Source organism: Lactuca sativa, chromosome 7, assembly GCF_002870075.4.
Source record: "Lactuca sativa cultivar Salinas chromosome 7, Lsat_Salinas_v11, whole genome shotgun sequence".
In the NCBI taxonomy this organism is placed as follows: Eukaryota; Viridiplantae; Streptophyta; class Magnoliopsida; order Asterales; family Asteraceae; genus Lactuca; species Lactuca sativa.
Genome location: NC_056629.2, coordinates 14,608,294 through 14,631,829, shown reverse-complemented (window position 1 = coordinate 14,631,829; position 23,536 = coordinate 14,608,294). Strand labels below are relative to the sequence as shown.

The window sequence follows — 23,536 nt, the reverse complement described above, 5'->3', positions numbered from 1 at the left end:
ATTAGAACCTATTGTTTCAAGAGAAGATTGAATTCAATCATTTAACAATGTTGGTTCCAAAATAATAAATAAATAAATAAATAAACAACAAAACTTTACTTTTGACTAAACGCAGATTGAACAGGGAATTAAATTAACCACTTTTAAGTTGGGTCTGAATTATATGGGGCCTTTTTTTGTGTTGTTGATATTGGCCATTGCATTTATAATGAAAGACCCACGCTTGTTTCTTCCTCTGTAATTTGTCCATGTGGGACTCTTTTTTTGATAGATCTTGCCACCTTGACTAGTTAGTCTTTCCTTTCTCTCTCTCTTTCTTTTTAAAGAAAATTATATTAGTTATTTTTCAATTAATTAACTACATAAATTAATGGGTGTTCAAAGGTTATTTTAAAAACCATTTTATGTCGTTATGTCTATTCAAAATTTAAGTTTCATATTTTCATTAGTATTTTAATTTTAGATGGTTTTTTCTTTTGTATATTTTCTATTTGTTATAAATTTACATTTAATTAGGATATAATAATGACGAATAAGACAGCTATTTTAATTTTGAAAAAGTGCACTTAAGTACCATTAAACAAAAGAAATGTGTCTTGGCTTTCTTAAAATTTTAACATCATATCATAGATTGTTTCTTCCCAAAATAGAGAACAGCTAGGAAGCCATAAAATCATAAAAATAAAAACACACACTCAGCTAGTAACATTATTTCTTAATCATAATCACTTACAAGGGTGTAACAGATACCCTTTGGTACGAACACTTGCAGCTTAAGTGAAAGATTTCATAAGTGGAGTAAATCCATGTCGGAGACTTGCTTCCCATACTTTGTCGATGTTGAAGATTTCATTCCCACACTCGTTCACGTTCCATCTTTCTATCCCATGAACTATCCCTGCAATTCTCCATGCACTCATCACCCTTCTTGGTAACCAATTCTGTCAAATTAACACACCAATAATTATCAGTACTATATGCAAAGCCTCACCAATTATGAGAAATCAAAAAATTTGGTACGTGTTAATGGTTTTATGTGAATGCATACACACATGTTATTCATGCATTTTAGGAATAATTTCGACGTTATCTTTCTCCACTCGACTGTTTCCTTCTTAATTGTGACTTTATATTAAAAACCTTATAAGTATGTTTCACTATAAATACTTCTTTAAGCCATATGCACGTCCTTCAAGATATACAAGTTTTATGAATTCAAGTATCGTGATAACTAAGTCGTATAATGTAGCAAAAGTGATAATTTGTACTATATTTTGTCATTATGTTTTTAAAGAAAGAACCCTAATTGTAGCCTTCGTACTCACCTCACACGAATCAACATTCTGAAGGTGCTTGGGAGCTAACATTGATGGTGTGGTATAGTAAAAGCAATCTTTGCGCACTTTCTTCGGAGGGAATTGAGAATATGGAATGATATGAGTTCCTTTTGATGCCTTTAGTTGTTCTTCTTCGCTAAGTCCGTCTCCCACCAACCATGTCTTCACAAAATTAAATAAACATCCAATAAAACTAAGCATCAACTTTTAGCAACAAACATCTTGTGTAAATTTTGTAAGCACTATATACAATTGAAATAAATGTTGTTGACAACTTAATTAATGACTTTTGATTATGTACTCTTTCTAGATGCTGATGATGATGATAAGAAGATAAGAAGATAACGTACCTTTTGAGAGTAAGTCTTTGAAATCACCAGCTTATCATGGCCATTAGTTGATTTGAGCTTGGATTTCAACATCACATGATCGTCTTCTTGAGATATTGCAACCTACAATATGGTTAATGCTGTAAATAAGTAAGAACTATTTGTTTTTTTTTACAAAATATCCTTCTTATTGTACTTTTTTAAAATAATGTTGTTTCGTGAAAGATAATAATTTGTTACCTATTTAATTACTACATTAACCCAAAAAATATATATAGGTGTATACATATATACATATATAATTCTAATTATATTATGCTCTTTTGATAATTTTGTAGATTATGGATTTTCTTTCTTTCCATGGTAACAAACATGCAACTTTCCTGGTGAGTACCCCGAATATTGCATCCTTATGAACTTGATACCAATAAGTCGAAAATATATACAATAGATTGGGATTTGGGAAAAGATTTAACTCACTAAATGAAGAAGAAAAAGAAATGACCTGGATGCCCTTTTGGCATAGTGTAAGGGCAAGGTAGGCAGCAACCTTGTTGAAGTTGCCTCTAAACACAACTTGAGTGGTGCCCCTTGGAATGTTGTTTAACACCACTGCAATTACTAAACTACTTCCATCCACTAGCTTCACATTTACCCTTGGATTTCTCCTTATGAATAACTCTCCATTTCTGTTCAGTTTCTCCCCCTGAATCGTTAAACATATTAAATTACCTTTAGTAATTACCTTTAGTAACATTATATCCTTCTAACAATTATCTCAAGGATTTCCTTAAATAAAACTTTCCATGTCTTTGAAAAACATTTGAGATATCATTCACAAGAAATGCTAGAAACTCAAGTTTGGTGTTAATAAATAATAAACACCGCATTTGACTATCTACTATGGCTCATTTTGCGATGATACGGAGAGTGTTCGACTTTGGTGATAATATACTAAACTACCTTTTTCATAACCGAGTTAAACACAATTTTCTTGAATAAATTACACGAATGGTCCCTATGGTTTAGGGTAATTTGCGCGTTTGGTCCCTAACTTATTTTTTTAACTCGGAAGGTCCCAACTGTTTGTTTTTGTTACGCTGTTGGTCTCTATCTTACCTAAAAAGACTATTATGCCCCTGATTTTTTTAATTTATCTAAATAAATACACCCATAATCCCACCCCATCACCTTAACTCATCTATCCCATCATTTTTTCATCTTTAAATAATAGTCTTTTTAGATAAGACAGGGACCAAACGCGTAACAAAAATAAACAGTAGGGACCAAACGCGTAACAAAAACAAACCATAGGGACCTTCCGAGTTAAAAAAATAAGTTAGGGACCAAACACGCAAATTACCCCAAACCATAAGGACCATTCGTGTAATTTATTCCAATTTTCTTTAGGTTGAAGGGTGTGGGTGCGGTCCCATACCGCACTTTGTGACACGTAGACCAGGAACACCGCCTCCAGACCGCGGTCTTGGCCGCAGTGCGGCTAGGGAATACCGCGATTTTTTATTGGTCCTTGGCTTTTGACTGCTTTTGACCGTTGAATGGTCTTTGTGGTTATTTTTTTTTAAACTTTAATATATATATATATATATATATATATATATATATATATATATATATATATATATATATATATATATATATATATTTTGCCATTCTACACAACATTTTTATACAACCTTTTATCATATCTCTACTCATTTTCTCTTTTTTTTTTTTTTTGAAAAATGTCATCTTCCAAACGACCCAGCAAAGAAAAAACACCAATCAGAAATATCAACGCCCCACTACCTTTATTTGATCAACCGATTTTCTCACCTCCGTATTACCACTATGGCGGTATGTTTCCGTATTTTCCACAACAACCAGCGCAACCACAACCGCAAACACCACCACTACTACAACCCGACCCGGATTTTAATCCATTTAATTTTTTATCTCAACCCGAGTTTGTTCAACAATCACACACAACCAGAAACGGCTGTTTCTAATTCTGAACCGAAATTCATTACAGAGACTCAGCCCACTCGAGCAACAACTAAAAGAAAAAGAGAAGGTGGAGGCTAGATGTTGGGAACCTTTGGAAGTGTTAGTGTTGGCACAATCTTGGATCGATATTTCAGAAGATGCGGCGGTTGGAAAAGACCAAAAGCATAACTGCTTTTGGATTCGCGTTTTACACAGGTTCCATAAAAGAAAGAACCATGGAGAATACCATTCAAAACATCAAGTGTACTCCAAATGGGGGAAGATAAACAAGGAAGTCAGCATGTTGTTTAATGACTTGTGGAACAACATGAAACGTCAATGGAAAAGTGGAGAAAGCGATGAACTGATTTTGAAGAAAGCGTTGAAAGTGTATCAAAAAGAAAATCTGAAGACTTTCAAGTTTCTTGAAGTTTGGAATTTTTTGAAAGATAACAGGAAATGGCTGAGTAGCAAAACATCAGACGAGCATATCGACAGTGGGTCAAAACGCAACAGAACATCTGAGTCTGACCACATTACATCAGATGCTCGTGTTCAATTTGATCTGAACGAAGATGAACATGTTCCAGTTTCACCACCTTCCCGACCAATGGGAAGAGACAAATCAAAAGGCAAAGCGTCGGATTCAGATGATTTGAAAGAAATGGGATCCGACATGAAAGGTATAAAAGACATAATGGACAAGATTTTGAAAATTGTTTCGGAAAAAAAGGGAGAGCGACATGCGAATACTAGCGATGGACACGTTGAATATGATCGGAGCCGAGCTTGAAGTGGTTTTGGCGATGAAGGAGGAAGTGAAAAATCGTTACATCAATCGTGGCTAATTTCTAGTTTTTTTTTTCAAATTTTTAATCGTTTCGTGTACGTGTGTGTGTGTGTGTTTTTTTTAAGTTGTAGGTTTTATGTTTCTACTTTGTTTTTCTAAATTTTTAGGTTTTTTTAAGTTAAGTAATGTATGGTATTTGTATTTTTAATTAATGAAATATTATCTTTTTTAAATTATGTTTTTTTTATTAAATAAATAAGTTTTATTAAATTAAAATAGTTAACAAAATAACAAAAAGATAAATAATTAAATAAAAGTGTGACATCCCCCCCCCCCCCGGTGTGGCAAGAAACCATACTCGTGTGGTATAATTTGAGATGGCGCTTATATGGCGGGAGAGGGAATACGGTTTCGATGACACCACTCCTCCAACCTTATAATCCTTGATTGTAATCCTAAAATATTTAAATTTGAGACACATCGTATGGGAAGTCCACGTTTTACCTTGTGATAAATTTGAGACACATCGTATGGGAAGTCCACGTTTTACCTTGTGAGCTTAAAACACCTATGATAGTATATATTTTTTTTAAATCCAAGACAACTTCATATCATCTCTCTCTCTCTCTCTCTCTCTCTCTCTCTCTCTCTCTCTCTCTATATATATATATATATATATATATATATATATATATATATATATATATATATATATATATATATATATATATATATATATATATATATATAGTTTGAATTAGCACCAACTTATTAGTTTATGTAATGGTTTAATATATCTCTTATATATTAATCCTTAAATTAACATTTCCATTAAAATTGAAATTATATTAAACATTACTTTCATTGTTATAAAACCAAAAGTAAAAGTTAAGATATAACAGTATCGATAACTATTTTCACTTTGAATGTACAAATTAGCTATTTGTAGTGGTTTAATTATTTAAATTTACTACATATTTATGTTAAATTAAAAAGGGCTATGAAATATATTTTGTAGAAGGCAAAACACATAAAAACAACTAGATAAGTTTAAACTACAAATAAACAAAATAATAATGATATCTTTTACTAGTAAAGATTAAATATTATATTTTACATAATATATTAATCATAATATATACATTTGTATATATCTATTACTAATAAATGGCGTATAATATATCTTTTTAAAATGGAAACAAATTGTATCCTTAAATGAGGTGAAAATGAGGTGAAAATGTGTATTGACATATGTTAAATAAAAAAATAAATAAATATATAATAGAGCGCCAAGGGCAAGCGGGTTAGCAACCAAAAAAAAGGCGCATGGTTATTTTGTATTTTTGTTACAACACGTGATTTCTTCTTTTAATAAAAGGTAATACGAGTTATATACTGTAGTAAAAGAAAACATAGACTGAAGTGTATCTAACAAATCGATAGGTTGTAAAAAAAAAAAAAAAAAAAATCCCTAATATAAATTTTAGTGAAAATTTTATGATTAAACTTAGAGTTTTTTTTTAGCATTATAACCACTTTCCCATCGTCAAAATACTCAATATTAAAAAATTATCACAGCTTTTATCAAGAAAACTGAAATAAACTGGTTAAATAACAAAAGTTTTCAAAATAAATTTTCCCGTTTTACATAACAATAAAGGTATGTAAGTGTTAGGGGCCCACATATCTGTTTGCAAAGCTTAATGCAGTTGACTTGTTTGATGCCAAGTAAAATGACCAAAGCCAAATTCCACTATGCTCTCTTTTTCCATAAACTGCTTCTTAACATTTAAGAACCTACACTGGTTGATGCTCTTAAAAAAAATAGATAAGTTTAAACCTGATTAAGTAGACCGAGGCTCAATACTTGCACATTCTTTACATCAGCATCTACAATAGCTTCTTCAATAAAGTCATTGATGTTTTTTCTTTGCCGATCAATATGGTACTACATATCAAACATTCATTAATGATCTTGAAAATAAAATAAAATAAGAAAATATACATATATATAAATAAAGAAATGCATACTTGTATCATGTATTTTGGTATAGCCCAAGTTTGTAGGTTTAGACTTTTGAAGACGTTTCTTTCGACTACAAACGTTTTGCCATAAATTCGAGTGATCAATATGGACCAAAGTGTAATGGGCCATAGAATCCATAAGTACCATTTTGAATTAGAAGTGTGTGGTTTAGAGGCTAAAGAGGCAAATCCAAGCCTCATGTGATAGATGGAGTCTGGTGTTGTTAGATGTGTTAAATGCACGACATCTGGTGACTCTTCTTTCTGGCATAGTGAATTCTCGTGCAATGTGTCTGTAGATTTGTCCATCGTACCATACATATAGTCATAAAATGGCATGAAAAGCGAGTAGTTTGTGCGAAATTGAGTATGGTGCAATGAGTGGTACCTATGAAAAACAAATCAATAATCACTTTAAACTTAATTTATTTGATTTTAATATATGTCAAATCAAACACAAATATTTTGTTACATGACACTTACGATGGGGTATAGATGATGTACTTGAGAGGAGGGAAGATAGTGAAAACTGATTTGGGTATGAACTCAAAGTTGCAGTGGCCCATGTTGTTCATTATATCAATGTAAGTAATATAACCACTCATTGCTGCAATTGATGCAGTCCCGCTAAGGACTACGGTCATCAACGGGATTGCAAACAATGCAAAATACGCAATGTGCTCCGCAAAGGGATGAGTCACAGCTGTCATTAAAAAAACATTGTTCATTCATTAATTACTTGTACCTTGTGCATTTAATAGTTGTACCATTTGCTACAGTAGTTGTACATATAATGAATAATAGCATTGATATTCATACTTTTCTGGTTTAGACTGTTGGACGCTATGTCTACATTACCTAGCGTGTAAATATTACTACCTTGTGCATATAACTACGTGTTTCCTTATGCCTAAATAGTTGTAAGACAAAATTTCATGTTATCTTTAGTTTGCAAAATACAAAAATGTCAAGCGGTCCTTATGGTTTGCAAATGGTTTGCAAGATTTTATGAATTATCTTGACATCGTTAAATCTAACATTTTAGCTGATAGATTTTTACGAGAAAAAAAAACTATTTTATCTTTGTACAAAATTTACAATATACTATAAACCTCAAGTATCATCTATGTAATTTTGTAAATTATATATATATATATATATATATATATATATATATATATATATATATATATATATATATATATATATATATATATATATATATATATATATATATATATATATATATATATATATATATATATATTCTAATATTTTTGTTTATTTTGATTCAAATAAATGAAAAAAACAACTTAAATTTAAAATGTTGTAACAACTTGCTTTAGAGTCCAACTCTTATTATTATTTTAATTTTTTATTTTAGTCTATTATTAAATTGAAAAATATAATCTTAAATTTAAACTATTAATATCTCATATAGAAATAGGATTTAATTTGCAAGTTACATTTTAAAAATATTAGCTAGTTTTCATATTTTAATAATTATATATCACAAATATCATACATTGAAACATTATTTCTCAATAAATCAACTTTTTGATTTTCTTTAATTTTAATTTTTCGTAACATATATAAAATAACCACTAAAGAAGAATATATATATATATATATATATATATATATATATATATATATATATATATATATATATATATATATATCATTGTTGTAAAAATCTCGACTAGGTCCCGATTAATCTCCGATTAATCCCTAGGCGTTACTCGACCGATTAGAGGGCGCTTAGCGATTAATCTATGCATACATAATGAGTGAAACAATATAAAACAATGAAATTTTAACATTTTGAAGAAATTTTATCTCAATGGAAACTATTTGAGACATGATTAGTGTTGTATTAATCATAGTAACCTATTTTGTTATGATATTAGTGGTATTTACGAATTTTGATATGATATTAGTCATATTTAATTTTTTAAAATTCAACAAATTAACAATTAATAGTCCCCGATTAATCTCCACCAAGCCGATTAATCATTTAACCCCAATCCACCGACTAGCTAACGTCGAGCGTTTTTTGCAACCTTGATATATATAAAGAAAAAAAGTGGACAAAATTACAGATATAGATATAACCTTTTTATTTTACTTGAATCAAAATAAAAAAGTTATAGAAACCATAAATAACCAAAATTATAAAAAAAATAATAATAAAAACCAAAAAAACTCAAACACCAAAATTGGAACATACTCTAATATATTCATACATTTTATATTTTTTGAAAAACATCAAAAAAAGATTATCAAATTAATGAAAAATAAAACGAAACAACGAAAAAAAAATTAGGAAAAAAAATTAAAAATAAAATTTAATACAAAAAATAAAATAAAACCAAAAAAACAAAAAAAAAATAAAAATAAAAAGTATAAAATGTATTAATATATTATAGTATATTACAATTTTGGTGTTTGAGTTTTTTTGTTTTTTGTTTTTTTTTTATTTTTCATTACTTGAATCAAAATAAATAAAAATAATAAATAACTAAAATTACAAAAAAAAAAAACAAAAAAAAGAAACAAAAGGTGAAATAATTATAATGATAAATGCAAACATAAAGTTGTTAACCATATTAACTATGAAGCATCCAAGTTAAAAAAAACATAAAAATAACGACATAAAATTAAGAAAACATTAACGTTTCAATTCATAAATAAGAAAAACTAAAGAAAAAACGTTTTCGATATTGTTTATCGAATTTATGTTTATTTACTTGAACCAAAATAAATAAAGTATTTAAAAAACCATAAATAACTAAAATTATATTATCAAATATATATATATATATATATATATATATATATATATATATATATATATATATATATATATATATATATATATATATATATATATATATATTCAAATTTACAAAATTAAACAATTGGTCCTTAAAGTTTGTAATATATTGCAAATTTGGTACAAAAGTAAATATAGTTTTTTTTATAAAAGTCTAACAACTAAAAAGTTATCTTTAACGGTAGTAGGACCATTCATAAAATTTTGCAAATGATAGAGACCAATAGCATTAGGTTTTCCATTAAATTCCTCAAAATAAAATATTTTACAAATTATATGGTCCAACAAATTTTGTCCGGTAATGCATTCTTTCTAAAATAAAAGGCATTGATGTGAAAGCTTATACCTAAGCCATTAATGCTTGTATATCTTGTGTGTAAAAGCTTATACCTAATGTCTAGATAGGATACCTTATTCAATAAATAACTATACTATATATGGTATGTTCTGCATAAGTAGTTGGTTTGTACGGCATAAATGGGTGTTCACTGATCCTAATTCATATGTAGTTATTCATTGGAATTCTGTCGATTGAGGTTAAATAAAAGAAATATTAAGAACAAACACTTAATTAATTTAAAGATATATAGAATTTTGCTTTATTTTTTTTTGTAAAAAAGTGTGGTAGTTCAAATATCAATAATAATAGAAATATCATTCAAATACAAAATAAGGTTTAATTATATAATTGAGTATATTTTTTTTGGCTGTAATTTTAAAATAAACGAATTTTTTCAAGCTTTAATTAACAGAGTATTTAATAAATCTCATCGGATAGAAATGCTGATATGAAATTACAATGGAAACCTTTAGAAAAATTCTTATACAACATAAATAGACAAAAACTTGTAAATAGTTATATATTTGAAATTTTAGCGGTAAACAAGTCATCAATCTTTTAGGGGTTCTTTTTACAGAAATCATTTATTTTCAGATATTTGACATTCTCGATATAGAAATATAGCAAGATTTAAGTAAGATAATGTCAACTATTAGAAAAAAAAATACAGTGAAATTATAGTTAAATAATATCATATGTCAGAACAAGAGCATATAGTAAAATTATAATAAAACAATAAAATATATTTTAAATAAAATTATAAAATAGTGAAGATTTTATATGTATAAAAATATGCATATCTTTGTTATATCTTTGTTATGCATTGTCCTTTTTTGTGAAAGCTCCGTTTTCTCATAAGGACCCAGCCGATACCGTAGGTCCATGCCATGGCAGCACTATACATTTTGTTGTACTTTCGAGTTTATTAAAAATTGTATTAATTTTAAAAAATTAAAAGGGTATTATTTAACATACCATAACCTATCAATATCTGGGATTGTTGAAAAACTGATCCACAACAAGTATATATATATATATATATATATATATATATATATATATATATATATATATATATATATATATATATATATATATATATATATATATATATATATATATATATATATATATATATATATATATATATATATATATATATATATATATATATATATATATGTTCAAATGTTTTTATTATCCATTATGTGCATTAATGATTGATTATGGATCAATCATTTTAGTTATTTTAAGAAAATAATTAATGCATATTAAATGCTGAAAATTTAATTAATATTCATTATATTTTCAACATGTAATATGCATTAATATTTTTTTTAAAATAACTAAAATGATTGGTCCAAAATCAATCATATATGCACACAATAGATAGTGAAAACATTATAACCTAACCTTTTATATATATATATATATATATATATATATATATATATATATATATATATATATATATATATATATATATATATATATTGTGCTTACTCACTAATATGGCTAAAATTGATGTGGGTGTACGTATCAAACAAAAACTATCCTTTTAATAAATATCATTCATTTTACAAAATATATTTTATGAAATTATTATTTTATAAAATTTGTTTTTACGAAATGACATCCTCACATAACAAACGGATGATATCAATTTGCAATCTAATAACTTTATTTCAAACCTTATTTTTAATATGTTTTGTAGAGGGATTGCTCATGATGCAATTGTGAAAAGAAAAAAAAATACAATAAATCGTTGTTTCGTAATAATTGTTCAAAAAGAGGTCGTTTTCTCAAAATTTCACCTATATATTTGGGTCAATTTATTAATTAAACTTTTTTAGAATCGTATAAATGTATCAGTTAATTACTATATAATTCAAAAATTAAAACAAAATATGTCGGCTCCAAACTGACCATTCACATTTAAATTTGTACTTACATGTTATTATTTTTGCATGTTACTCAACGTAACTAGTTAATTTTGTGATCTCTTTGGAGGAGAGAGAGAGAGAGAGAGAGAGAGAGAGAGAGAGAGAGAGAGAGATGAGGAGAGAGGGAGAGAGAGAGAGAGAGAGGAGGGAGAGAGAGAGAGAGAGAGAGAGAGAGAGAGGAGGGAGAGAGAGAGAGAGAGAGAGAGAGAGAGAGAGAGAGAGAGTATGTATTACAGGTTATGGGCTCGGTCACAACGGAGGAATGGTGGTGGGAATGGTATTGGTTGTAGAGAAAATGGTGGTGGAGAGCTCTATGAAGCCAATAGTAAAGGAACTCTACCACTCCAACATGCAATAAAATTACGATAATGACCCCATCTGACCTCCACCATGGCAGGTATTTAGCCCCTTCAAGAAAGTAATTTCCCACGTAGAATAACAACCCATTGAATATTATTTGGTCGTCCCTGCAAAATATACAAGAGTTAATAAAATAAGATTTCATGTGATAAATTATAAATTTCTTTGTTACATGATCATAAAGGATATTTTTGTAATAACCATGCATCTAATTTTGTATAAATATATTCCAAAAAAAACTTGACATGAGCATTTATTATGTACAAGAGAAGGGTAGAAGAGAATGACCAGTCTCTTTCACGATCGACTTGCTCGAATTCAATGGTCTTGTTAACAATCCGGTTTTTACCTTTCGCTGTTATATACCGATTGAGAGAAATCCAGATCTGATTGCCAATAAATCTCGTCAAAAGAAAGGGAAATATGAAGATGAACATGGTATCTTTCTTTTCAACTGTCACAAAATGATAGATGCTCTTCACCACCCATGGTACCAATATCATGTACTTCAATCACATACATCCAATAAAATTGTTAATATAAGACCAAAGATATATAGAACGAAAAAAAAAAATGAAACTTATGACACAATGGAATTAACTCTTGATGATGATGTAAAACGTAGTGGATATACACGTTTAAAACACAATGTAATGATACTATATATACTCAGTATTGACAAAACATAATTTAATGGATTTTATATACATGAAATAACTATTGATTGAGAGGTTTTCCTCCTAATCCTAACTATTTAAAAAATTTGTCCTTATATATCTACTTTTGTTTGGTTTTTTTTAAGTATGTTGTTATTTTCAAATAATTTATTCAACATCAATTTATTCGGACAATACTTGAAAGGAAGATGGACAACTCACACTTAAAAGAAAGATGGACAACTCTTAATCAATCTTTGGAAGTTATTCAAGATAACTTAAAAAACTAATCCATTCATGATTTTATCTAGTAAATTACGAGTGATGTGCCAAGTATACGAGAAACAAAAACATCTTGAAATAGTTCTGGAATGTACAAGTTGTAAATCACACATACGAGAAGAGAGGGGGGAGAATGTTGGTTGTGTTCAATAGGGTTTTGTACCTTAAAGCTTCCAAGTGGTTTCCATGGCCAATCTGTGAGAAGTCCAGGAGTGGCAGCCATTGAAATGATCTCAACTGTTCAGATCTTTTGATTTCTTCCTCCGGGATCTCTTCGTATATATAAGACTAAATTACAAGTTCGGTCCCTAGACTATTATATAGTTTTCAGTCTGTTGATATATTTTTGTGTTTCTAATTATACATAGTTCATATTATCATATATTTAAATCAACCGAATAATTAAGTTGTTCAAATGTTCATGAAAAGGACATTGGTTCTCAAACATGTAAAGAACAATTAAGTGACACGGTGCTAGCCACATACTCCGTCTTCAAAGTCCATAACACTAATACCAAAATGACCTATGGTTATGGTTTTTGAAAAGAGGGTTGTCATGGTTTTGATTAATTGTATCACTAAAGGCTTTAATCAAATTTCAATGATGTTTTAATTACATATTAGCTAAAAACTGTCATCATTGCAAACTATGTTCACGCATTTCGTCACTGTTTTATATAAAAAGTGTGACAAATATTAGCCAATAGTCACGATCAAGGTTCTAAATGGCGTGAGGTGTGGCGTGGCGGCAAGGCCAAGCCTCAAGCTTAACGAGCCATGGCGTTTTTCAAGGCGTGATGTAAGGCGACGATTTTGTATTAATTTAAAATTATATTACCACATAAATATAAATTTATTTTAAATATAACTACATTTTAGAAGTATTAGATCAATAACTAATAACAAAAAGTTAACAAAAACCACAATGCTTGTATCTCCGATTTGAAAAGACATAACAAAGAGCAAAAAACTGTGTCTCAAACGAAAAAACATGTGTCATAACACGCCATAACGCGCCATGGCGCGCCATATCACGCATTGTCACGCGTCACGCCTAATAACAACGTTATGAAGTTTTCGTAACGGCGAAGCCATGCTTCACGCCGTGGCGCGTCTTTTAAAACACTGGTCACGATAGATCATTGTGACTGTAAATATCTTATTATAACATTTAAAAACACATGTGATTATAAATATTTTATGATAACAGTTTAATTTTATATGTATGTTTAAAATTAATGTTTTGGAATACAAAAAAAATAGTAATATATGACTGTAAGTAATTTATTTTGATATATATATATATATATATATATATATATATATATATATATATATATATATATATATATATATATATATATAACTAAAAGTACGTTATAGTGACATTTTAATTTTTATGTTTATCTAAAAGTAAAAATAGTAACAATAAAAGAACAAAAAACACATGTAACTATAAGTGATTTATAGTGACCGTGTTGTCACACCCCGGCCGACAGCAGAAACGTCACGTGGTGCAAACGTTGGGAAATTGAACCGATCCATACAAATATATCGCCTGAAATCCATGACTATTCCATTGTCTTGAAATGCTTTTTTTGTCATTCTCTAAGCATACATGTAGTTTTGAGGGTCAACACAAGGTTAGTGAGAGTTACATGTTTTCTGCTAATGCAGTAATGGTACTTTTAAAATGTTTAAAAAGTATTTTTTTCATATTAAGTAAAACCATACTTTAAAATGTTTTGTAGAGAGAGAGAAACCAAATCCATGGTTTATAGAGAGAGAGGGAGAGAAAGAAAGAGAGAGAGAGACAGAGAGAGAGAGAGAGAAACCAAATCCATGGTTTGTAGAGAATGAGAGATCCAATTAATGTTTATAGTGAGTCATATAACCGATGTCTGTGACTGAAGAACCCCCTAAAATGCTTCATTGGACATCATATAAATGACTATAGATAATAATCATCCGTTTTGACTTGACCGTCATGGTTGTAGCTAGCAACCGCAGGTAGGGGTGTCAAACCCGTATAGATTTATACATATGTATCTCGCTCTGAGGATTAGTGGTTATAATAGTAAGGAGGTATGCTAAGTGTTTATACTTAGGTAATGAATATCGTCTCACAATAAAAGTCATTAACTAATGTACATGAATAAACCGCCCTATCTTATATGTGGATACACATATGGGGCGTAATGTTCGAGAGTAGATAGCCCTAACTTATAAGTGGATAAGTCGCTAGGAAAATTGATTTACGTTGAATAAACTATAAGCCGAGTATGTTTGATAAGTATATACGTGAAAGTGTACGATACTCACTTAAAATGAATGGTAAATCTCATAAGTAAATGTATAAGTTTCAAGTTATAATATATATATATATATATATATATATATATATATATATATATATATATATGACATAAGTTTTTGATCTTTGAAATACTATAGCTTTTATGACATTCGATTTTGGACATGTATTTATCAAATAAAATCATACAATTTATTGTAGTAAGGAGCATATGCTCTTTTATTGAGTTGTAAAATGTAAAACTACTATAACATATATATATATATATATATATATATATATAAATGATGTTCATCTTCATCCGATGAACACTCTGGTCTGCGACTCGCCGAGTTGTATGATCAACTCGTCGAGTCTGTTCTTGAGGCAAGAAGATTGCCTTGGTCTTGCCGAGTCAAGGCATTAACTCGCCGAGTCCCTCCATTACAGAGTATGGCTTCCGACTCACTGAGTCCACTCAGCATAACTCAAAAGGGGAAAATCGGGAACTCGCGACTCGACTCGCCGAGTCCGAAGAACGACTCGCCGAGTGGCATGCATGCAATTACTATATACTCGATTCTGCTTGAATCCAATGCATTCCATTCATAGATCTGGGTTCTTAGGGTAGGTTTTACACGTAAAGTTTCCAACTTTATGTGTATTCATGCATCAAAAGGGAAATAAGAGGCTTAACAAGGACTAGAAGAGTAGATCTAGGAGTTATACACAAGTTAGGCTCATAAAGGCAATAGATCTGAGGTCCTAGAGCTCAATCATGCCTAGATCTGAAGTCCCTTAACACTATAAGCTCATTACTCAAAGACCAAGACTAAAAGAGGCCTTAAAATGACTATCTTAAGCTCTTAATGAGATAAAAATGAAGGAACAGAGAGGGTTTCGATTCTAATACCTCTAGAAGCTCTGAAATGGCACAAAGATTCTAAATCTTCTTCCTCTCCTCTTGATCTACCTTCTTCTTTTCTCCAAAACTTCAAGGAATTGCACCAAAAGCACTCAAATTACTAAAAAGAAGGGTTAGGGTTGCGTGAGGGGTGTTCTGGACGCAATGGGGGCCGTTATGAGGCACAAAACGATGTTTAAATAGGGTTCAAACCTTTGAAATTAGGGTTTCACCAAGACTGGAGGACTCGCCGAGTCCAGAATATGGACTCGTCGAGTCGCCAACTTAAATGTGTTCGATAATCCGCCTCTACTCGGCGAGTCGGACCTACCACTCGCCGAGTCCAAGGCTACGAATGCAAAATACTTAGATAAATCATACATACTCGGAACCAGGTGCTACAAATCTCCCCCACTTATTTTAGACTTTGTCCTTGAAGTCTGCCGCTTACTCCTGGAAAAGCTCTGGATAATGCTCTCTCATCTCTTCTACTAGCTCCCAAGTCCACTCTGAACCCTTCCGGTGCTGCCATTGCACCTTTACTAGCTCCACCCTCTTGTTCCTCGGATCCTTTGACTTCCGGTCGAGGATTGCTACTGGCCGCTCAATGTAATTCAGGCTGTCATCAACCTGAATATCCTCTAAAGGCACCACCGCTGAGTCGTCCACTAGGCATTTCCGCAGCTGCGAGACGTGGAAGGTGTTGTAGATCTGACTGAGTTCGGCTGGCAGATCCAACCGGTACGCCACCTTGCCCACCCGGGCCAGAACCCTGAAGGGTCCAATGTACCTGGGGCCCAACTTGCCCCGCTTCCTGAATCGGATGACGCCCTTCCATGGCGACACCTTCAAAAGAACCATATCTCCAACCTGGAACTCCAGGTCTGATCGGTGCTTGTCGGCATAGCTTTTCTGCCGATTCTATGCAGTCATAAGCCTACTCCGAACCTGTTGAATCCTCTCGGTCGTCTTGAGCACCACTTTGGTGCTCCCATGAGCCTATGACTAACTTCCCCCCAACATATCAGGGTCCTGCACCTTCTCCCATACAACATCTCGAAAGGAGGACGGTCAATACTCGCGTGGTAGCTATTGTTGTATGAGAACTCAGCCAAAGGAAGATAGGTATCCCAGCTACCACCAAAGTCTAACACACACACACCCGCAACATATCTTCCAGTGTCTGGATGGTCCGCTCGCTCTGACCATCTGTCTGCGGGTGAAAAGCGGTGCTAAAATGCAAACGAGTACCCAGCTCGTCATGGAATTTCTTCCAAAACCTGGAAGTAAACCGCACGTCTCTATCTGAAATCATGGAGACTGGCACTCTGTGCCGCGCCACCACCTCTCGGATGTAGATATCGACCAACTTCTCTGCCGAGATACTCTCCTGGATCGGTATGAAATGGGCGCTCTTGGTCAACCGATCCACGATGACCCATATAGAATCCACTCCCCGTGTGGTCCTGGGAAGTTTGGTGATAAAATCCATCGTGATATCTTCCCATTTCCATAGCGGGATATCCAACGGCTGCATCTTGCCATGTGGTCTCTGATGCTCGGCCTTGACCTTCCTGCAGGTCAAGCATCGCTCTACGTACCATGCTACATCACGTTTCATGCAGGGCCACCAATAATCCAGACGAAGATCCCTATACATCTTCGTCGCCCCGAGATGAATGGAGAATCAGGATTTGTGCGCCTCCTTCAGCAGAACCTGGCGCACACCCCCGTGGTACGGTACCCACACCCTACGGTGTAGTGTCAATAATCCTCGGCTATCATAATTGAAGGAGGAAACCTGACCCACTATACGCTCGCTCTTCCGATGTTCCTCCTTCATAGCCTCCTGCTGAGCCTCCTGAATCTGTTCTAACAGTGGAGTCACCACCGTCATCCTCATACACACGTCTCTGATCGGTGCTGCCTTGCGGCTAAGCGCATCGGCCACCACATTGGCCTTCCCTGGGTGATAAAGGATCTCGCAGTCATAATCCTTTACCACGTCCAACCACCGACGCTGCCTCATATTCAGATTCAGCTGGTCCATGAGGTACCTCAAACTCTTATGGTCCGTGTAAATGGTACACAGGACTCCATAAAGGTAATGACACCAAATCTTGAGGGCGAAGACAACCGCCCCCAACTCTAAATCGTGTGTCGGTAGTTCGCATCGTGAGGCTTCAGCTGCCTCGAAGTGTAGGCAATGACATGCCCTCTCTACATCACCACCGCGCCCAACCCTGAAATGGACGCGTCACAGTATACAACAAGATCCTCTACGCCCTTTAGAAGGGATAAGAAATGTGCTTCGCACAATCTCTATCTCAAAGTCTCAATCGCTACCTGCTGCTCAGGCCCCCATCGAAAGACCACGACTTTCTTTGTCAGTCGTGTCAAGGGTACGACTATCTTGGAGAAATCCTGAATGAATCTCCGATATTAGCCCGCTAATCCCAGGAAACTCCGAATCTCATATGGAGACTTCGGAACTTCCCATCTCATCACGGCCTCTACCTTAGCCGGGTCCACTGAGATCCCATTCTGGTTGATGAGGTGTCTGAGAAACTGCAGCTCGCGCAACCAGAACTCACACTTGGAGAACTTAGCATACAGGTTATCCCTCCTCAAAGTCTCCAGAACTTCTCGCAGATGCTCCTCGTGCTCCTCCTGCATCTTGGAGTAAACCAAAATGTCATCAATAAACATTATTACAGGCCGGTCTAACATCGGTCTACACACACGGTTCATGAGGTCCATGAACGCGGCAGGAGCATTGGTGAGCCCGAAGGGCATCACCACAAACTCATAGTGGCCATAGCGCGTCTGAAACGTAGTCTTCTCTACATCCTCCTCTCTGACCCTCATCTAATGATATCCTGAACGTAAATCAATCTTGGAGAACCAAGATGCTCCCTGCAGCTGATCAAAGAGGTCATCAATCCTCGGAAACAGAATCGGGGCGACTCGTCCTTCTTCCTCACAAACAGAATCGGGGCTCCCCAGGGAGAACTACTTGGTCTAATGAATCCCTTGTCTATCAACTCCTGCAGCTGTCTATACAACTCCTGCATCTTAGGAGGAGCCAACCGATACGGTGCCTTGGCTATCGGAGTCGCGTCAGGGACTAGGTCGATCCTGAACTCCACCTGTCGCTCCGAAGGTATCCCCTGCAGCTCCTCTGGGAACACATCTGCGTATTCTCACACCACCGGAACCTCGCTTATCGTCGCCTTACCCGCCTCATGGGTGTCCACAACATACGCGACATATCCTGCGCAACCCTACTGAAGGTAGCACCTAGCTCTCGCTACTGAACATACCGCTGGCCCTCGCTGTGGCCTCTCGCCCTGAACTATCAACTCTCCCCCACTTGGGGTCCTGATCCGCACCAGTTGTTGAGCGCAATCTATCACCGCCCCATTGGGGCTGATCCAATCCATGCCTATAATCACCTTGTTCCCACGCAACGGAATGGGAACCAAGTCTACCAAGTAGCGCTCCTCAAATAGCCTCAGAACGCAATCTTTGAACACTGCTGATGCTCGCACCGATCGATCATCGGCAATCTCTACCTCTAAAGGGCAATCCAACATGCCCAAAGACTCAGTGAACTTCTTGATAAGCGCAAGAGAGACGAACGATCGGGTGGCACCCGAGTCAAACAACACCTGTACTGGGATACCGTTCACATGGAACGATCCCGTCACCACATCGGGTGCGGCGCGTGCCTCCTCGGTAGTCAGCTGAAATGATCGGCTCCTCACCACTGGAGCCTCTGCCTTGCCCTACCGGCCGTTGGTAACCTGCAGGGTCGCTGGAGTTGGCGCCTTCATTAGCGTTGATGCTGCTGTCAACTGGGGGCAATTGGCCTTCTTGTGGCCCCTCTGGTTGCAGTGGAAACACAGCAACTCTAACGTCTGTATCACAGGTGCAGGGGTGGTACAATCCCTGCTGAAGTACCCCATCTTGCTGCACTTATAGCAGCCCGGCGATCCCACTCTACATGCTCCCTCATGTGGCTTGCCGCATTTCCTGCAGCGGCCCGGTCCTGACTGGCCTTTCGGCCTACCATATGATCCCTTGGGCTTCTTCCCCGAATCCCCTCACGTCTGTCCCTCCTCTGACTTCCTCTTCCGGATGTGCTCCAGATCTATCTCCCTCTCCCTTTCCATGGCAATCATAGAGTCCAGGGTAGGGCAAGCTGAAAAACTGACATGCTCCCGAATGTCGGCTTGCAGCATGTCCTGATAGCGGGTCCTCTTCATATCCTCATCTCCCGCATACTGGGGCACCAGTAGCGCCCTCTCTCGGAACTTGGCAGTAATCTCTGCCACAGTCTCTGCCGTCTGTCTCATGTCCAAGAACTCTTTAGCTAACTGTTGGGGCTCCACCGCAGGTGCGAACTCCGCTCTGAACCGGGTCACAAAGTCCGACCATGTCATAGCCTCAACAGCCGAGGCTCCCAATGAGTCACCAACAGACTCCCACCGGTCTCTAGCTCTGTCTCTAAAACACCATGCTGCAAACCTCATCTTCGACCCCTCGGGGCAGAAGCTAGTCAACTGCGCAGACTCAATGTCTGCGATCCATCTTCTGGCAGCAATGGGGTATTTCGCCCCATGGAAATCTGGTGCACCAATGCCCCTGAAGTCCTTAAAGGACAATGTGCGAGATCCTGACTGGCCAGATGTCAGGTCACTCCTAAATGCCCTGAGGCGGTCCTCCATTAGCTCAACTATCCCTTCCTTGATCAACCCGAAGATGATGGGGGTCGACTCAAGGATACCTCTGGTGATCTCTGATGCGATGAACTCGTGTACCCTCTCATCTACTGGCTCGGAACCTGTTCTCGAACCCGATCCCTCTCCTGAACTGCCAACTACTAGCCTCTGTCGTAGTACCACCATTCTGCAAGACATAATACCAACCGTTAGTGATACCGATACCTCTAGAGGGATCACATCCACTACAAGTTCCATGGTCTTGCCTCAGCCTTCCTTAATTCGGGTACGGATCCTCTGCTGATAGGTGCATTTTATGCACCTATTTTGCATGTTTATTTCCGTCTTTTTATAGCATTCTACTTCATAATTCTTGCATTTAGTTGATTATTAGGGCAATTACATATTTCATTAAGAATGCCTGGTACTTCACTATTTTTGATTTATTTTGCAGGCATTATGGAGCATGGAGCGGGAGCTTGGATGCATGGTTGCTTGGATGCTTGGAGCGTAGAGCTTTGGAACATGAAGAGAAGATGAACCGGTCATTCCATGGCAGAAAACATGAAGATGGAGCCAACAGTGAAGACGTTTTGGAATTTTAGCAAAAAGCATGGGCCATGCCAAAAACACATGGTCAAGACAAATGGCCATGCCAAAGAAAAACACATGGGCAAAAGGCATGGCCATGCTAAAAACGCATGGCCTCATGGCATGTCACGTGAACATTAATAAAAGAGCAGGAGACGTCATTTTGAAGGAGGGACGGTTTTTGGAGTAGTTTCTGGCATTCTAGGGAAAATTTTGGGAGAATTCTTGGAGCTTTTGAGAAGACTTAATCATTGCAAACATTTGGATTTCATTTTTGTAAGGATTAAACATTCCAATTCCATCATTATTCTTGTTTGATTTGTTCTTAGCCATGTGTGGCTAAGAAACCCTAGTTTCTAGTTCTTGTTCAAAACATGTTAATTGCTTGACTTGAAGCATATGATTTGATGTTTGATTTGTGATTCTATTCTAGTGATTATGTTTTTGTTTAATTAGAATCCTTGAATTTGATTTGTGTTTGATTGGCCACTTTCATGAATTGAATTTGTGTGCAGTTAATTAACTTTTAGGGCACCTAATCGTTCTATTGAGTTAATAATTGGTAACAAGCAATAAGTTTTCTTATTGTAAAACATATATCACATGTTTTCACACTTCCGAGCGTATGAGAAGAAATGAACATTGTTGGGAAGCTTGTACAAAACTTAATGCGGTTTTTCAATACAATCTAAGAGCGTGTTTAGGTTGAATTAGTAAAGCTAGGTCTAATCAAAGAGCGTGTTTTGGTTAGATAATTTGGCAAGCGAGAGTTATTAGAGCGTGTTAATATCTTTCAGTACCAACATAGAGTAGCAATCTTGAATTACATCAAGTCATAATCAAGTTGAACAACAACATTGAGAACTAGAACTAGAACCATTCAATCAATTTGTTTACAAATCTATTTCATTTCGTGCATGCTTTTAAAGTAGATTGTTATTTAGTTATTTACTTTTGCAAACAAACCCCCCTTTGTGACCAAAGTACCTTGTGCAAAAAGGTATAGACTTTTATTCCGTGTCTCTGTGGTTCGACCCTGCTTGCCTTGTACTACTTTTTAGTGCATTAAAGCAGTGTATTTGGAGTCTATTGTACCCCTATTATTTGTTGGGTCTGACACGCCTAACAAATTGGCGCCGTTGCTGGGGACACGGTGTTACTAATTGTTTATGCCTAGATCTTTTCGTACAAGTATACCACTGCCAATTGACTCGGAGATAGAGAAGACTGCAAAGAAGTTAAGGAAGCAAGCCAAGCTTTGTAAGAGGCAACCGGTTTCCAGTACTTCTTCATCATCCAATCCCCCGGTCATTAACATTTCGGAGGATATTACCCTCTCAAGTGTGTCCGCATCCGAAACAGAAAGTCCATTACCTTCACCTCAACCATCCTCATCCAGAAATACCACCCCACCCTCTTCACCTACTCATCACAACCCAAACACTACACCCATAGAAACTTCAACCACTACTCATACCATGGGAGACAACCATGGAGGGAATCCGCCTCCAAATCCACCACCCGAACAAACCCTTCGCCAATGGGCGAGGCAAGAGGTTACTCAACAACCTCTTTGCATCACCTATCCGGCAGCCACAAACCTTGAATTAAAATCCGGTCTCATTCACTTACTCCCAACCTTTAGAGGCTTAGAAAATGAAGATCCCCACAAGTTCCTCACGGAGTTCCATGTTGTGTGTGTTGGCATGAAACCGCACAATGTCACTGAAGACCAAATCAAGCTTAGGGCATTCCCCTTTGCAGTGCAAGACTCAGCAAAAGATTGGCTTTATGACCTTCCATCGGGGACGGTCAACACATGGGTAGATCTTGCACGCCTCTTCTTAGACAAATATTTCCCAGAAATGAAAGCCCCAGCCCTAAGAAGAGAGATAATTGGGATCAAACAACACAAAAGAGAAGCCTTTCATACATATTGGGAGAGGTTCAAAAAGCTTTGTGCCCGTTGCCCAAAGCATGGTATTAGTGAGTATCAAATCCTTCAATACTTCATTGAAGGCATGACTCCTTGGGAAAGAAGACTTCTTAATGCTTCAAGTGGAGGATCTTTGACTGACAAGACCCCAACGGAGATTCGGGATCTCATAAAAAACATGGCGGAGGATTCAAAGCATACTAG

The 23,536-nt window shown here is 35.2% G+C and overlaps 2 protein-coding genes across 4 annotated transcripts; one reads left to right on the top strand and one right to left on the bottom strand.

The window, feature by feature from the left end:
- Positions 1-576: 576 nt before the first annotated feature.
- LOC111905990 (very-long-chain aldehyde decarbonylase CER1) lies at positions 577-13,121 on the bottom strand. 2 transcript variants are annotated; one of them, XM_023901728.2, is made up of 10 exons: positions 13,048-13,121; positions 12,235-12,452; positions 11,821-12,053; positions 6,951-7,170; positions 6,474-6,855; positions 6,283-6,390; positions 2,172-2,372; positions 1,688-1,789; positions 1,326-1,499; positions 577-941 (listed from the first exon to the last, which is right to left on the bottom strand). In XM_023901728.2, the coding sequence occupies exons 1-10, from the start codon at positions 13,105-13,107 to the stop codon at positions 774-776; spliced, it is 1,866 nt and encodes a 621-aa protein (XP_023757496.1). In that variant the 5' UTR covers positions 13,108-13,121; the 3' UTR covers positions 577-773. The 2 variants fall into 2 exon arrangements, with proteins under 2 accessions (XP_023757496.1, XP_052621430.1); XM_052765470.1 differs by lacking the exon at positions 577-941 and having other exon boundaries at positions 1,463-1,499; positions 2,147-2,372.
- On the top strand, positions 879-4,727 carry LOC111905993 (uncharacterized). 2 transcript variants are annotated; one of them, XR_002855082.3, is made up of 3 exons: positions 879-1,016; positions 1,648-2,052; positions 3,435-3,692. XR_002855082.3 is itself a non-coding variant. In XM_042896503.2 (3 exons), exons 2-3 carry the CDS (start codon positions 2,008-2,010, stop codon positions 4,443-4,445), a joined length of 792 nt encoding a protein of 263 aa, XP_042752437.1. In that variant the 5' UTR covers positions 1,678-1,816; positions 2,005-2,007; the 3' UTR covers positions 4,446-4,727. The 2 variants fall into 2 exon arrangements, 1 of the variants encoding a protein (XP_042752437.1); XM_042896503.2 differs by lacking the exons at positions 879-1,016; positions 3,435-3,692 and adding an exon at positions 3,699-4,727 and having other exon boundaries at positions 1,678-1,816; positions 2,005-2,052.
- Positions 13,122-23,536: the final 10,415 nt, after the last annotated feature.